The following is an 18,846-nucleotide window of genomic DNA, read 5'->3' as shown; positions in this document are numbered from 1 at the left end:
TAGTATTCATACACACTCCACTAGAAATAGAATAGGAAATTTTTATATCAACAGAGAACATATAGGTTGTGATTCGTTGTATAGTTCTGGTCTGATTGCATTTAATAATTTGCCAACTCATATAAAAAGCTGTGATTCATTAAATTCATTCAAAAGAAAATGTAGTGAATATATTTCAAGAAATTGTCATCAATAATTCTTCTCGTTTTCTAGTTTCTTGTTTTCAAAATATGACTTGTCTCTAATTTTATATATATATTTTTTATTGTTTTGTATTTTATAAGAGACTGACTGTACTATGAAGAGCATTATTTGCTAATTAAGAGTAATAATAATTATATTTTAAGATTGTTTCCATAAAAAGAAAACGATGAGCTAAAAACATTAAAAATTACCTGTCAAAAGTACCTATGAATGACAACAGCGCTCATTTTGAGCACCGATTTAAGTTCAATTCATGCGATTACACAGGCCTTGGCTGGCATTTCTGAAAAAAATTATTTCATCAATGAACATATCAGTGTCAATGAATTTTCATTCACTTTTTGAAGAAACTGTCTGCAAAGGTCCATTCGTGATGAAAAATCCAGAGAAAATGAAGCCTGGAACCGTTGGATGTGGTTGGAATGTAATGAAAAGTCACGGAGAATTTTCCAAAACGAATACGGGAGATATTCAAGTTGTTCCCAATTTTTTCATGTACCTCATCCAGACTCTTCTGCAATTGAATTTAAAACCGCTTTATGGTGCTCTTACAGTTTTTTGGATTGTACTCCTTTCAGACGATTGTCTCGTTCTAAACTCGTATTTTCGCACAACTACAATGTGTGAAAATGTTCGTGCACCAGAAAAATTTTTCTATTTAGTAAGCGCTCTTCATCCATCCGATAGACCAATGAAATATGGTTTCAACACCTAATATCCCATTTCATAATAAAGTGCATATGGATGATTTTTTTTATACAAAAATGTACATTCAATAGAAGTGACTAGATTTGATGAATCAAAAGAGTAGAATTAACACTCAAAATGCCAGCCACATACTGAAGTCTCATAAGTATTATGACTGAAAAATAAAATCACTGAAATGTTCCAAATATTGAAAATGAAACACAGCTAATTTGAGAAACTTAATATATTGCTCATGGAATATCTGAGTTACACAAATGACATGAAATTTTTACAAATGTTACTGATTACCATTAAACTAACATCTACTTACAACAAAATACTGATTATGATAACACTGAGTATGTATTAAGTATTTCCATAACTATTCATTGATCTGATATGAATTTTTTACTAAAAATCTTAAACCTACTGTCAAATCATCAAGAATCCTTCTGATCCATCAAATTTGAACAGTTTTCAACAGATATGACGTAAAGATATCAATGTTTTGATGTACATTATTTACAATATAAAATTTTATTTTTAGATAGGTACTCAATTAAACTACATTACTTTTGATTTGTGAACGATTGTTTTAGTAACCAATGACTTTATAAAACAATCGTATGAACAAATTAACTACAAACTATTCTAAATTCAAAAAATGTTTTTAAAGCAACATAAGATATGTAATAACTGGTTGGAATATAGTAATTCAAATGCTTCTCAATCAAAGTTTTCAAAATTTCCAACAAAAACAAAGTCAAAATAAAAATATTTTCTAACAATGAGCAATGAAACCATGGCACTTATAAGGAGTATATAAAACAAACTATTTCTAAAAAGTCAATTTGTAAATGGCACATTGTTATCAGCACAGTGCCAACAGATCAGGTGAGAAGTAAGACCGAGAAGAATTTAGAAGCCATTTTTCAGCCGCCATTTTTATCTAACACCAGTAAATCATAAAAATTCAAACTCCTTCATAATTGATATATCGATCAATAAAATAAAATTGTACCACGAATGATGCATTACTCAATTCAATAACGAAATTCCAAGACAGGATTTTTTCCTTCTTCGAGTCATGGCATTGTTAATATTTGTTTGAATTATAAAAACTTCTCAAGAATGTATATCTTCTTAGATCTTGAAAAAATACGTTCAGAATAGTGTATGACCGTTGGCAAAAATTTGCATTATATCAAGGGATTCCATTGGGATATCTCTGAAGGGTAACTTATAATTGAACGAAACTTTTAAAAATTCAATACAATAACTCTATAACCCTACACATTTCAAGGACAAACTACCTCGTAAACACATCCCAAATGAATTAGACCTTCATACATTGTTTCAGTTTATTCTAAATGTCTGTATTGAAAGTGAACTTGACTCAAAATTTTGAATGAATTACCGTAAATTCGGTTATTCATGGACAGTTTCTTTCAAGTATAAAATATTCTTGTTCTCAAAGAAATCAGATCTTTGTACATTGTTTCAGTCTATTCAAAATGTGTGGTTTTTAAAGACATATAATCTAAATTTTTCAAAACCTAGTTCAAGTATGAACTACTCCTCAGACCGCTCCCAAAAAATTTATCTGTTGATATATTGTTTCACGGTCTGCTCAAGGTAGGAATAAACTGCCGTTAAGATGCTATCAAGAGAGTCATTTTATGGCGTATTGCTCTTTAGTCAAATCTAAGTGTATTTGCTCAAAATCTACTTGGAAAAACATTCGTGAAATATTTTCATAACTTAAACAAATATCAACTATATCACGATTCGACTTGGAATAAATCATTCCTTGGCATTTCTTAACTCAACTAAGTTATCCATGAGTGTAATTTCATCCTAAATTATATATTGAAGTTTTGAATTATAATTCTCTGTGTCACTGATGTTTTTGATAGCTATTTTAAAACGACCGATGAAAAATAACTGCTAATTTCACAATGGTAGAGGTAAGTCATATTCGTGGGTATCGAGTTGACACACATACATACAACAGAAATGGAACCAAATAAGTAATCTAGGTACATTATTGATCATTCAATCCAAACAAACATCATCGCCTAATATACACATGAGAGTTGAAGAATTTTACTAAATAAAATTCACCAGAAACAATATTACAAAAGTCTTAGTTACAACTCAACTAAAATAATCATGAAAATGAAATATATGATGTAATTCCAGATAATAGAATGTATCACTAGATTCTGAAGAATGTGAATATGAAATTTCCCTCGTGAATAAATATATCAATTTCCTATGGGTTCCGAAAATTCTACAACACCCATCATGCCTTAATAAAAAATCACAACTTCTCCTCAAAGTGCAATATGTTGTTGTGCTGAGGCTGTGTCAAAGTTCTAAGAGCTTCGTTGAATACAGGCTTAAAATATTATCATACAGTGTGTCACATCAAGCTTAATTCAGAAGTTTGAAATTAAAGAGTGAAATGTTTTGAATAAAAGTTTAAGATATCAATGCAATAAAATATTCGTCGATGGGTACTCCACAGAAGCGTACTCGGTAGGAGAACAGCATATAAAGTTGGGTTATGAAGCATATTGCTATTCATATACGAATTTCTTTGGAAAATTACAAGTTAAGGCAGAAATAATGTCGAAAAATGGATCTATTCAACTGTTGGCGTTTTCATTGAAGAGTTATTTTTATTATGGAGATGTTTTGAAAATGAGGTTTTCTTATTATTAATTCGACTAAAAATTTTTTTCCATTACAAGGTGAATCAAAAGTCGAAAACAAGATTTTTTTCTTGATTCGTTTGATTTCTTCGTGAAAAACTCTTTCTGAAAATATAGTTCTATGTTTTAACATACTGAAAATTCAATGTTGAAAAAACATGTTTCCACCTTTTTTTTTGAGGAAACATTATTTTATAGATAACCTGGTCAATCCTGAATAAACCTAGTTGCTCATTTAAAATCTTCTATAAATTATTTCTCTATGGGGGTTTTCTACAAAGAGGAAGAAGAGAATAAAATTCACTAAAATAAAATAAAATTAAGTATTGTTTTGACGAAATCAATTCAATTCAAGATCATAATACACTGCAAATTCAAAATATAGCTTCACAGTGACACAAAAGTAAATTTGGTCAAAAATGTATTTTTCATGATGGAGTTGATTTATATAAAATATCTGACAATATCTTTTTTTCAATATGTATGTTACATTGTCCCTACTAAAAACATGTAATGTTTTTTGGGATTATTATATTTATTATTACTAAAAATTCGTAGTTTAAACAGGAACTCAATGAAATCAGAGTTGAAACTTTGAATTCAATAAAATTCCTAGTTTGAAGTTAAAATTTTATTGAGTTCAAAGTAGAAATTTAATAACATTTTGAAAGTGAAGTGAAAATTTTCTGTTAATAATTTTATTGAATTCTGACTTTGATCTCGAAACTTTTTGTTAAATTCAGAGTTTAAACTCGTAATTTATTAAATTCCAACTTTAACTCGATATTTTGTTGAATTCAGAGTTTGAACTTGGTATTAATTTTTTTTACAAATCTGTTGCCCTACCCCTTTCCAAGTTTTCAATAATTTTTATGTTTTTTTTCAAGTTCAATAACAGTCATGTTCTCAAGATTAGTCTCCTGAACAACCTGTCATAAAAAAACGGTCTTTTCATATTCCTGAGAGGATGACCAGAAGATCTATCAATTTGTCTAGAATTTATTTCAGTCTGAAATTTTGTTTTGAAAGTTTTTGATGGAGAAGTTCAATTTTGAAAATAATATATATTTCAAATCTATTTTCGTTATAACTTTCGAACTGCTAGGTATTTACCTACACAACCCCATATGTTTACACAGAGCCTTTCAATGAGAAATTGTATCTTGAATAAAATAATGAATGTTCTGTGAAAATATCTCTTCACTATTAGTCACTGATATCATCATAAAGACAGTATGAAAAGACATTTGAGAATTAATTAAATTACTATGCAAGTGATACAAATATTAAAAAATAACTGAGTGTTAGGAAAATGTGTTCTAACATATTTTTAACAATTATTGAGCATTTGAAAAATCTAGCATATAGATTTTTTTGTATTTTTTGATTAATGGGTTCTAAATACTTAGATATGAAGGAAAAATGTATACATTAGAATTGTGATATTGAAATAATTTCAATTTTGTACATAGCTACCTAAGTTGCATTGTTGAAATGTTGTAAGTCAGTCCCCATCCCAAATCAAAGTCCTGAGTATGCCCTGGATATGTTCACTATGGTTGACAATTGTACCTGATCACTAATACTATACAGAAATAATTCAAAAAATCAGCATTTGACACAAACAAACATGTGCCCAGTCTTCCATTAGTTGTCACATGCAGACAATCTCTTTCAACTATTTCAAAATAAAATTCTTCTTCAACAAAAATTCATCAAAAATTCAACTGAGACAATATAAGAAATTAAAATTGCATCGTATTGTAACGAATGCATTATATTTATACTATTTTGAGCAATTTGTTAAAACAACGATAAAATTAAAAAGAAAAATCATTTTTCAAAATTCCACTGGATCCAATATTCTGAAATCTGTCACTATATATTAACTGTTCTGGCAACTAGGAATTCCTTTTAAATTGGTCAGTTTCTGAAATGGTCTTCCTAGTATACCAAATACCTAACTATTTTTTCATTGTAGTATAGTCTTGTCGAATTAATCTCAAGAAAATCACACACCAAAACATTAAAATATTTTCCTAAATACGCGGTTCATCAACCAAGTACAACTTAATCAAAATTAAAGTCTAAGAGTAATTCTCAGTTCTGATGAGAAACGCAAAGTCATGAAAATATTTAAAATATAACTTGCTTGCCATTCCTAGAACCAAAAACTAAATTATTCAAACCCAGAAACTTACTGGACGTTGATACATTGTTCAAAACAAAAATAAGTATTTGACAAGACATAAATACAGACGTTATAGTCAATCCTGATTGTCATGAACACTCAACAAGAGAATCAAAACTTTTAAAAACTATCCAAATACATAGTAGAGTTGGTTAAAATTCATTATGAAATAACAATTTACAATAATTTGTCCGAATACATGAAGAACATCAATTCTGCTATTAAATTCAAGAAAACTGTTACAAAGTATTTTTTATCTGTTGAAGATAATGGTTAATTCCATGAACACAAAAACCTTTGAATTTCACCTGGTTCTACTTAGTATTAATTAACTTATTATTTTTTTATTCATATTGAATCATAATAGTTATTGTATTTCATTCCTTCTATAAACATGTATTTTTTGGAATTATTTAAATTTTTATTGAATCACCGTAATTTTCATCCAATTCATATTGAGAAGATTTGATAAGATGAAAACCTGTGAAGCATTATAACTTTGAGGAAAGAAGTGCATTTTTATGAAGGACACAAATACTAAATCATTCTTGACGTTAGTTTTCGGAGTTATCATCTGGAATACATCATAGGTTTTACAATTATCCCCATAGATTCTTCGAAGCTGCAATTTGGCAAGATTTCGATCTAGATGTGCCCGTCAAGATAAAATTTTCAAATAAAAATTAAAAACACGAAACGTAAAGTTAATTCGATAGGCCACTACCAACTCACATTCTCTTCCAGTCTGATTCTTGATATATTATATTCAACAGAGTCTCACACACATATTTCCATATCGTCCAAATTTATGATTGTGTCTGTAGAGGCTAATTTGAGAAGAGTTTTCTTTATTCGAAGGGCAGGAAGACGAACATTGGAATTTTGATGCCAGCATTCTCTCATTAGCTTCCCCATTCCAGAGAGCAACTGAAAAAAAAAAGAGAAATTAATAAAATACATGAGAATTAAATGTTTGGCATTTATTTTTCAATTTAATTACTTTTAGGTGAATTTAATGTTCAATACGAGAATAAAATTTAAAATTATAATGAAGATGAAACTAATGAATATTTTTGAAAACTACTATTTTTTGATAAAATTTGAGTTGACTTGATTTTTAATGTATCTGAAATTTTTGAATTGAGATTTTTTCTTCAGTAGAAGTTGAATAAGCAATAGCCATACATCCATATATGTATTTCATGTGAATATTGAGAATATTGTTTTCATTTGAATATATATAATTATAATTTTGAATGATGCAACTAATTTTCCTTTATTTTCAGTATTTTAATATTTAATTTCACAAAAAGGATTTGAAGCTTTTTATATCTTCTATTATCTGCGAGCGCTTTCGACAGCTAGTCATCTTCTAGGCACTCCTCAAACTGAACTTGTCATCCTGTCGTCTGCCTCTTTATACGGTCTGAACGTCTCAACTCAGGTATTTCAGGTACTTTAGGTAAATTTGCCTGTATTTATACTGCATCAGGTACTATTCTTTGTGTTAGATCTTCTCTAGGAATGTGTATGATTTTGTTTAATACATTGAATGTGAGGTCTTATTGTGTATTTATTTGTACTTGTTCCTCGATAAGTGATTTATGACTGTTAAATTTATGGATGTTCAAGTTTTCCCGAATGTCCATGCGGTTTCCCTTGTTGACTTGTTTTATGAGTTTTATGTTCTCTGGTGGGGGAAATTATGTATGTTTTTTGTTTTGCGTGTGTTGCGAGGTTTGATTTATATACTATTGGATTTATTATGCCTTTTTGTGCTCGTTGTACCTTTGGATCAGTTTTTTCTTGGTTTGGCAACGATATAGAATTTGTTGCAGTCCGAGCATTGTATACTGTATATTACGTTTTGGTCTTTGTCTTCTTCTTTTTCATAGTTGTTTATTTTTTGTGTTATCTTCGTGTTTGGCTTGTATGTGATGTTGATGTTCAGTGATTTGAAGACGTTTGTTAGTTTTTTGATAAAAACGCCAATTTTTTCTTAACTTTTTACAAAGTATATCGACGTGTGGTTCCCAGCATAATTTATAGTCGATTGTTAGTCCAAGCAACTCAGGCATTTCACTAGCATATACATTCATGTCATTGTTCTTAAAAATTTGAAACTGTTCCATAGTTCCCCTCAAAGTATAATAATTAATATATTTCAAATTAATCTAATAATTAAAAGATCTGTAATTTTACACTAGTAAAATTTAAATTTTCGTATTTTTTAACTCTAATACCTTGAATATTATTACGTGTAAAGATGTTAAATTAATTTTTTGTGTATGTAAATAAAAATAAAAGTTGTCTTAATATATTTTTTTCATTGTTTATTACTATTTTTTTATAAAATATTTTATCAATTTTTAAAGTATTTAGACTAATATTTTCTATCAAATACAAAACCTGTTTTGTTTTTTGTTTTTCTTTTCAAACCTTGGTTTTTGCCAACCCTGGCTCTGACACTGTAAAATGTGTTTTTAAAAATAGAAGCCAATTCTATACAGTTTGCAATGGTTTGTATTCGTTCCTAACTTATATTTTAAGTTGCCAAACATCAGATTTCAATTCGTGGTTTCTAGTAAATGTCAGTCAAATGAGAAATGTTTTCAAATTCAATAGTCATTTCAAATAAACTTGTTAACCAATAACTCACACTTATTTAAGAATCGCGGATCTTGATCTTTTATTTAATATTTATTTACTTACGATATCATTAACCCATCTATTGGGTAAACTAGGTCGTTGTTGATCAACGCAAACCACTTTTTTCATGTCTTCGAAACTTGGGTCACTAGGTACTACATCAAAAAAGGGTGGTTTATAATCTTCGGCTATGCCATTGCTAACAGTTCTTCGGCACATCTCCCAAAAGACTAAACCAAGAGCATATATGTCAGCTCTTCGGAATGAATCGAAAACATCCATTTGTATGCTGAAAAAATACAATTTATTCGTTAAAAATAATTAGGTTATAAATTTTACCATCTGAACAATTTTCAATCTATTTTTATTGGGCTGAGCCTTAAAATAAAAAACATTTATCTAGCGTTGACTAACAGCGTTCGGGACTTGGGAGTGTTGTTTGATAGCAAAGTAACCTTTAAAGGTCATTATGATCACATTATATCTAAATTGGGATTTGTTCAACGATCCACAGATAAATTTTCTATAAATACCTTTAAAATATTGTACAGTTCTTTGGTACGCTCGGTCTTGGAAAATAATTGTGTGATATGGAGTCCTCAATATCAGAGAGATATATCTATGATTGAGAAAGTACAAAACAAATTTCTGAGATCATGTGCATTTAAGCTCGGATATCCGAGGTCCAAATATGACTTCTCAGACATTCTGCTTCTTCTGAATTTATCTACTTTGGAGCACCGCCGAGCTGAAATTGATTTAAGACTTCTTCATAAAGTTATAAATGGTGATATGAACTGTCTATTTGTAACACAAATGATTAACTTCAATGTAAATTCAAGAAGAACCAGAGTGACGGAGTTGTTTAAAGTTCCTTAGCATTCTACTAGCTATGGCTTGAATGAAACCATCACTAGAATGCTTAGGTTAGCAAATAAGAATAGCAGCTGTATTGATTTGTGTGACTCATTCTTGTACTCTTTTAAAAATCAGTTTAAACGTATTGACATACTATGAAGAAAATGCTGATTATTATTATTAATAATTAATTGATATTTGTTTTTTGGTATTCTATATTATTATTCAATTGTTTATTTTTTTCAATCACATTATTTATGTGTTCAATGTATAATGGCAAGTCCGTAATTAAATAAATAAATAAAATAGAACATAATCCCTCCTGATCTTATTCACATGAATCAATTAAGTTACTGCACAAAACTTCAAATGTAATGCTAAATTATTCAAGAATACTAATACACTGAGTAGTGCTCGTTTATGATTTCAAACAATTTACAATCTCTACATTTTACTTGCTATATATGTATAGTATAATTGCTATATATCAACGCTATGCATGTATGTTCCTATGTTTATATGTAAACTATGTGTGTATTTATGCATGCATGTATGCATATATCAATGCTTGTATGTATGCATGTTTGTACGGTTGTATGTATGCTTATAAATGCATGTATGAATGGATGTATGTACGTATGTATGAAAATATATATGTAAGTATGTACAAATAAAAGTGTGCACCTCCTGAAGCTCAAACAAATATTGTAGCAATCGGCCATGCAAAAAATAGAATAGAACACTGTTTCATTTTCAAAAATTTCAATTCACAATGAAAGAAAAAGTCATCAACGTGACCCAGATTGAAGAAAACAATGTCAAACAGGCATGACATTACTGATACAATTAAAATCTTGTGCACATATAAGTTAATCAAAACAAAATCAAAAATAGTAAAATGTTACAAGCCTATGCACAAATAAGTTCACCTTATTTATATGGAAATCAAAATATGAAAAAGTTTCAAAAATTATTTTCATCTTCGGAAATTTTCATATATTATAGATTTACCTGTGCAGATGAAGAAAAATACAAAATGTAATTTGATCTTGATATAAGTAATTCAAAGAAAAAAATTATGTTTAAAAAAAAGTTGGTAAATCTAGCGCCAAGCTTTCATATCATATAAATTTAGAGCATGTTGATGAAAGCTTGTTTTGAAAAATGTTTTTTATTATTAATTCGTTCAAATGCAAAGACATGATAAGTTGATTGTGAATATTACACATTTTTCTTAGGTTAAAACACAACTAGTTAATAGGCTGAAAGGTATTGAAAAATGAATAATTAACTATGCAATGGAATTGGCTGGAACCTTTATGTGATGAAAATCCATAAAGCATTCAAGTAACAGTTTATTGCGAGATTTTCACTGAACAGTTTACAAAACTGCAACAATCCTGAAGCAAGTGTTGCGGTTTTATAAACTGTTCAGTGGAAATTTCACAACATAGTGTTGATTGAATACAAATTATCTTTCATCAAATTTCTTTGAGTATTTTTACCTTCAGCAATCTGGAAAATGTAAACAATTTGGGGAACTACAATAACCTCTTTTCAGAATAAAAATATCAGTGTTTTTCATTTTAATTATTCGCCAAAAACTAGAATTGTTCAATTTCGTTTTTTGGCTCTATCACCTCCATTTTAATGATATAATAAAAAGGCAGAAGCTTTCAATACTCAATAATCTGATTTTCCTCAACAAAAAATGACTGGTTAAATACTAATTATCTGTATTGCACTTATATTAGGTTGCTCATTTATCTCATACTTACGACTCGTCAAGAACTTCAGGACTCATATAACGTTTTGTTCCCACCCTGGGATTGGATCCTATATCTAAATAATCATTAGACTGAAAATGGGTAACCGCCAGTCCAAAGTCTGCTATACAACAAGTACCATTACTCTTCACTAAGATATTTTTACTTTTGATGTCTCTATGAGCTATTGCCGGTTTTCCCTAGAGTAATAAAAAATCATTACAGGTAAATCTAACTCATCAATTAAGTTAATTGCACTATTTTGATATTTCGAAGAAAATGTTAAGAATGCTTTGGAAAATAAAACTGAAAGGTTACAGTGTCACTAGGAAAAAGCTACTAACCTGTGTTCCAAATATTTCTGTGTGCAAATGAACTAAACCATTAGCTAGTGTCAGACACAGTCTCATTAATTGCTGATGAGACAAAGAAGTGTAATTTAGGTAATCGTACAGACTACCTAATGAGTGATAGTGTGTAATCAGCCAAAGCTGAGTACAGGAGTTTCTTGAAGTCATATCAGATCCGATATATCCTAAAATATTCTCATGTCGAAGTAAAATAGTGCTGAAAATGAACAAATTCTCGAATGAAATTGTCTACAAAAGTTCAGAAGGTGATATAAATTGTTATAATTTTTTAAATACTTTGTTATTCGGAATTCCAGTCAAATCAACTTAGAATCTCACTTTGTAACAATCACCAAAAACTTAAAATTAATTATGTATATTTTGTCACTAAGGATTTTCAATTCAAATTCTTGATTTCTTGGTGAGTTGCCCAGGCTAAGTTAAATCTGCTTTAACCTCGAACGAAACAAGTGAACTTTACTATTATCATTCCTTACTTTATTATTATCATTTCAATACTGTTTACTTTTTCTTTAAGTTGTTTTCAAAAATGTTCTCCCAAAAGTTCATGAAATATATTGTGTTACAGATGATTATATGTGAATCGTTTTTAATTTTTCAGGTTTATTCAAAATTTTGTTAGAAATAATGTTTAAAATAATAAACAAAAACATAAAAATCCAACAGAATGGCATGTTGTTCAGGATGTCAACTTTCCTCTTCTTACAGTGCTACTTATCTAGCAATAAATAAAGAAGAAGCATTGGCAACAGTGTTCTGTGACCTTCCTAAAGCTTTTGACTGTGTCAATCGTGACATACTATTGAGGAAACTTTCCCACATTGACTTCATATGTCTCAGGAGTAACATATGAAGTGATCTGTTTTGGGATCTGCTGGGATCTACTGTTACATTTTAATAATATTATTTTACAAATTTTGCGACAATATGACTTTGAGAAACTGATGAGATTTTAATTAATTTTCACCCAATGTATTCAAAACATCGGTACCAACGTTATCAAAAAAATAGCAAAGAAGAAAAAAATGAAATTAAGAAAATACAACAAACAACATTTTTAGGGCTACTTATAGACCAGAAATTTACATTAGAAGAATACATTTCGAAATTTTGTAAAAACCTTGAATCTGGGTACTTTGCAATAAAATTAGTTTCATTTAGTGTTATATTTAGAAGAGAAAAGTTTGAAACTCAATCTTCTAGAATGTCTAGAAATGAATAGATTCAAGGTAATTTTTTGAATGACCAAAAAGAATCAAATAACTCCCTGTTAATAAATATTTTTTCAAATGTGAAAACTGGTACATAAGCTCAGATCATTTAATTTATTACTCAGGTACACATAAAACTTTAAATGGCTAAGTAAAACTCAGGTACTTGAAATGTAGGTATTTCAAATGGTAAAATTAGATATATTAAGCATCTGTATTACTTTTTTTATATGAATTGAAGGGGTTATATTTTTAGGAGTGATTAATTTTTGGGAAAGAAAGTTTATGGCAAGTGTCTTACGCCGACACATCGATGTATACCAGTGAGGATGACAGTGTTCCATGTAAGTGCAATTTGTTTCCATTCGTTCAAAGTAGAACTCATGTGAATAATGTCTGATTTTATTCCACAACGAATGTTCGAAATACAAACTAAATAATGAAAAGTATCTTCTGTATAATTCAGTGTTTATATAGAAGTATTTGTTTCGAAAGAATTTTTTCTTTCGTGTAATTCAATGTTGTGTCTGAAAGTCACTTCTTTGCATGATCTACACATCCATGTATAGAGTTACTTATTTTCAAATTGATTACTTCCTTCCTTTCTTTGGAAGATTCCCTCATCTTTTTTTGTATCGAGATGGAATAGTGGAAAGCCCAAAACTTTTTTTATATGTTTCTATATTTAAAAAAATTGAATATGTAGAATTTAGTTAGAAAAGACATGCCCAAAGAAGCCATTGTATGGCAAAAGTGGTATTGTGTTTTTGCAAAACTGTTTAGTGTTTTTTGAATAAAGTAGTTTCCATCAAAGTAGACCAAAAATTCAAAAAAATATCTTTCAAAATGTGGATATGAGTTTTGGCCTTATTGTATAAAGATGCAGAAGTGAAAGCCAAACTGTTTTTTTCTCAAAAACTGATCTCTCCTAAAAATATACACCTTTCAATTCAAACAAGATTCCTATGTTTCACATATAGTCAGTGGGCATACTTGAAGACTGGCTATAAATCAAATTATCTAAAAACAATTCGTTCAGGCCAGTCTCAACTCCCTACACAGTAGGTTAATGGACTGACACCTATCAGAAAACAACTACTCCCCTGGCTAATACCACGAAGGGCGTTGGATTATATCCGACAGGTGTCAGTGCAGGATTCTTCACAGAAGTTATTCCTGCATATGCTGTTGGCGATACAACTGCCGCAATAGATTTTCAATTATTGGAACACACTTGCAGACCGGTTTCGGGCTGTTTGGCCACTCGTCAGTGCAAGGTAGTGTATATCATCAACATAAAGTCAATGATTTCCGATAACTGAAAATCGAATTCCGTCAGAGTATCATTCCTCAAACTAAGCTGAAGCATACAACAAAGAACAGGTTTGTCGTCGTGCCATCTGCCTGTGAACGAGGTAACCAACTGCATATCCGAAATTTGCCCAATTACTCGTTTAAGGAAAGAAAACTTCAACACTGACTATATGTGAAAGTTTTCTTAGCCAGGGGAGTAGTTGTTTTCTGATAGGTGTCAGTCCATTAACCTACTGTGTAGAGAGTTGAGACTGGCCTGAACGAATTGTTCTTAGATAATAAGATTCCTATGACTGGGATTAAATTGATTAAGGGTATGAATCGTAAAACGAGTAGATTACCCTCATCCGTGACAAAATATTATCCAACACTGTGCTGATGACGTAATTAGACAAATGCCTTATTCCGAATCTTCTGAGTTCGCCATTGACGATGATAGTGTTCCATGAATGTGAAATTTCATATCATAGCTATTGTGTGGCGTTCCGATGGATGATATCTGATTTAATTCCGTAACAAATGTTATGTACAAACTGAATAGGAAAAAGTGATTTTCAATTTCAATTCAATTTTCATATGAAAGTATTTTTTCTTTCGTGTAATTCAATGTTCATGTGAAAGTAGTTGTTTCGGAAGGTCTTCCTCTTCCAGTTTGTATCTGAGAGTAACTTCTATGCATGATCTACACATCTTTGTAAGGAGCTTATTTTGAAATTAATGGCTTTCTTCCTTCTCTCAAATTCTCCCACAATTTTTTGTATAAAGATGGAGAAGTTGAAGCCATAAAGCCTTCTTCACAACAACCAATCCCTCCTGAAAATGTAGCCTTTTCAATTTATACAAGATTCGTATGGCTGGCATTAAATCAAATAATGTCTTCACATACTGTCATACTGAGTAAATTTGGCTCATCCATCACATAAAGTCTCAATGTTACGAATGAAAAGAGTTTCATCTTGTAATATTATCCAGAACGGTGTTGATAAGGTAATAAGACAAGTGTCTTATTCCGAAACTTCAAAGTCCGCCATTGGGAATGATAGTGTTCCACATAAGTGAAATGTGAATGACGTTTTCCAACTGGGGTTTACCCGTAAATGAATGACAATGAACAAATATGCCTGTCTGTTTTCAATTGAAATAGCATAACACTGATTGATCCTGCCCGATTTTCTCAGGTTTCGAAATAAAGGTGACCTTAATTAGTCTCCATGTTTTTGGTACGTATCCCAGAACCAAACCTGTGCTGGGATTTCATATAAATTCATAAATATAGTATTCAATTTAAAAAATTATCTGAATTTTGCTTCTATAAAAAACATTACAAAAAATACAGAAAGTGACTTTATTCATATCAACCAATTATCATTTTAGTATATTTGAAAATAACTGAGTAAATCAACTGAATTAAAATTGATTTTCTGAACAAAACATGACTTCCAATTACCTGTATATTTCAGTTTCTCTTGTCCAACTGGCCTCATCTCTAGAGAAAAATATCTTTACAGCAATGCTTTCCCCATGCCAAATACCTCTCCATACTTCTCCATATCTGCCTTTGCCAATACATTCTACTAATGATATTTGTTTGGCTAAAGTTCTCTGGATTAGAAGTGGCAATCCAGAACCGCTACCAGATGTCATTGAATGTTCCAGGTACTCTCTCAGAGTACTATCCCCAGCTGCAGTTGCCCTGAGCAAATCATCAGAAGCAAAGTACGTGTCAGGGTCCATCCGATGATCATTGCATAACCTGAAAATAATCGAAATATTCAATTCTCTAACTGAAATGTATGTAACTTTTTTACAGAAAATAGTATGCAGTAACAAGGAAAATGTAGTTGAAACCAGATTTCAAAAACAAAGCATTTGTGATCCAACACCAGATAGTGTTGTTTGGACCTGCCATTGTTCTCATTAGAGGATGGAGTCAAAGGCATTTGCTAGACTCAAACATCCTTAAAATAAAAGCCAGAGAAAATGAAGGTGATGACATCTTCCCTTACGCAGATGCCATCTAGGGATTGACAGAAGAGTCAATCCATGAATATCAAAGATGAACAAAGCTCCCCAAGTCAGCCCAATTCAAAGCCAACCTTCGACATCAACTGTCAAATGAGAATTCTCCTCTGTCTCTCACTGCATGGCAACTATTCGAAACCAGAGCCCAAAAACAAAGCAACTGTAGACTTGTAGACTGGACAGCTTGTTATTATGAAATTTGAATTGAAACAATAAAATTAACCGACACTGCTAATTACCTTAAGCAACGTAAGTTTTTGATAAAAAGTCCCGTGTCACCAGCCTTCTTTGAACAATGTTAATTTTGAAGAAATTCATAAAGTTATATGCAGCTTGGGGTGGTTGAGAGAATAATCCTGCTTGAACCCAGAATATCTTCCCGCCAAAAAATATTAATTTTGAATATATCAATATATTGCATGTAAAAGGTATACAGCCTCTCATAACACAGGTGTTCTATGAAAGGACGGAAGAGAAGATAAAGCTCAAACTAACAATGTAAACGTTGTAAGTAGAGTCCACAACAGCTTCTTCAAAGAAAATATCTTTTAAATAGTCTAAGATGTGTTCTAATGACTTCATCTGTCTCAAACTGAGAGTAGAAAAAGCTGATGGATTCCATATCTTCCTGCTATAAAATGTCTGATTTTCACAGAAATCGATACATGCAGTTAAGTTTTAGATATTTTTTGTGTTGAGTAAACTATTAAAAAATCTAGGTTTCTTAGAAATCAATGAACTCGAATTGAATGCATAGTGAATGTACTTAGGATAATGAAAATAACATTTGTCTCATTTTTACCAAGTTTTTTATTTGTTATGATCAGTTTCGGTTTGTTAAACCATTTTCAAGTAAACTGATTTTACATGAATTGATCTAAGCTATCTTGATGATAGTTGTTATCAATTTGATTGATAAAATTCTCAGTCGTAAGTATATCCATTTGCTACCTTTTCACTGCTGGTGAAAAAATATGAATAAGAAATTGCCTGTTGCCTATAAACTTACCTATTTCTGTAGTACCTCCTTAGAAAATACAAAGCTATAACTCCAATTGCACCAAACACCGCTAACGGACCAAGAATGGCTGCAAAAATTTTCAAACCATATATTAAAGAATCAGAATAAGGACCTGAAGCTTCCTGATACAATGGAGGCAGTTCGGGAAACGGGCCGTCATTACAAAAATCCCCTATGCAGCAGTCGATCTGAAACTGTCCGCTGGCCTGCCGCTTGTGTTGGATAGTTACTGCAGGAGTCCTACAGTACAACGGAAGTTGTTCTTGACTTATAGTACATCCTCTTGTTACACTTTCTTCTCCCGAGCTTTCTCGTACTCTGGATTTCCAACACTGAAACGCGTTAGTACACACAGAGAGATTAGAACAGTCAGGTGGCTCACAAGAGTGGCACTTGTAACGTTTGAGTTGTGTAGAGTGTATGGAGTTCGAGTAACTTTGTTGGACGAGTAAGTCAGGAGGAGGTTCCCCTGGATCGTGTGGATTGAATGAATCATAATCATCATCTGAATCCTCTCTCAGCTGTGGTTGTTTCCAGACCTCTCCTGGAATGGCATAGAATAATGTTACATGTAGAAATAATAAAATAAAAGTAACTAAGAATTATTTTGTTTACATAAGTATGACTTTTGTTCACCTTTTATAGAATGAAATAGTAATATTATAAACAAACATTTAGACATTCCTGAGGTAGCCATGACAGAGGTTGACATGTTGACATTGTATTTGTAACTTGTAACCAAAGATTTGATTGTAATTGTAATGCAGAGTTGCCAGTTGCACAATTTCGTAATATATTCACAAATTTGGTAACTTTGATAATTGCGCGTGCCTACTAAGTCAAATATAAGAATTTACAAAGAACATTGTTATCTGGAGCATAATTGTGACAAAATGGGCACAATTTGGGAATGTGGACACCTAGGCACGAACTATAAAGATTTGCAAAAGTAGGTACTTTTTCATTTTCACCTTTGACATGTTATAATCTCATATTTTTTTGGAAAAAAAATCAATGTGGACAAGATTTAGAAAACAAATGAAACGACTTAGATCATATCGTTGATTACGTTTGTGAGTTTTTTTGTTGTCATTCAGTTGTTATTTTAGCAGTTATATGCATAGCTCAAAAATTAAACTTCGCCTTTTACTATAACTTTTTTAAACGTAGTTAGGACTTAATACTGTGATTTTTTTGGTTTTCTGGTTGTACTAGTAAAGGCGTTTTTATTATCATTATATGATTTTGAAAAATCCAGTTCAGATTTGCTATATGAGTTGGTAGTAAAATGGATGGGTAAAATGAATCAATATTCAATTTATTTCATTGATTCTTAGTAGAAGTTGAAAAAGAGAAGACGAAATTCCGCATATGTCGACATCATCAGCCAACTCCTGACTCTCAGTTATAATGCATCAGTTTTGATGCGCTAATTGTCACTTCTCATGCGTAAACTGTCAGCGGCAAGTCTCTCAAAGTGTGTAACTTCGTAATTTTAAATGTGAAAAACAACATTTTGTTACTAAAGTAATGCCAGAAATAACACTGCAAACAAAGTTTTAATCCCACGATTAATATGGCCTAATCACAGTAGAATGCTAAAACACCAATGCACCTGAATAGATGTGAAAGATAGAAAAAGAAACCCACAGAACGCATAATTATATTTTAGGTCTAGATTGGACTGATGTGTTTATTGTTGCCTTGAGAAAATCATGGACATAGAAATTTGATCCATATTTGATCAATACGTACATCGTATAGTTTCGAAACCATAGATATATAATTTCGAAACGATCGATTATCAGTATTTGTTCGAAAATTCAGGCTCATTT

At 30.9% G+C, this 18,846-nt stretch overlaps 1 protein-coding gene across 1 annotated transcript; it reads right to left on the bottom strand.

Annotated features, from left to right (window-relative positions):
- Window positions 1–1,120: 1,120 nt before the first annotated feature.
- On the bottom strand, window positions 1,121–17,755 carry sax (type I BMP receptor saxophone). Its single transcript, XM_074171270.1, has 7 exons — window positions 17,648–17,755; window positions 17,000–17,555; window positions 15,416–15,721; window positions 11,417–11,639; window positions 11,085–11,272; window positions 8,512–8,737; window positions 1,121–6,726 (listed from the first exon to the last, which is right to left on the bottom strand). Exons 1-7 carry the CDS (start codon window positions 17,721–17,723, stop codon window positions 6,577–6,579), a joined length of 1,725 nt encoding a protein of 574 aa, XP_074027371.1. The 5' UTR covers window positions 17,724–17,755; the 3' UTR covers window positions 1,121–6,576.
- Between the last annotated feature and the right edge of the window lie 1,091 nt (window positions 17,756–18,846).

Source organism: Leptinotarsa decemlineata, unplaced genomic scaffold (genome assembly GCF_025532065.1).
Source record: "Leptinotarsa decemlineata unplaced genomic scaffold, Ldec_3_MD MMD2_tig00000010_RagTag_RagTag, whole genome shotgun sequence".
Taxonomy (NCBI): domain Eukaryota; kingdom Metazoa; phylum Arthropoda; class Insecta; order Coleoptera; family Chrysomelidae; genus Leptinotarsa; species Leptinotarsa decemlineata.
Note: the sequence above shows the minus strand (reverse complement) of the source record. Positions and strands in the feature narration are given on the sequence as shown.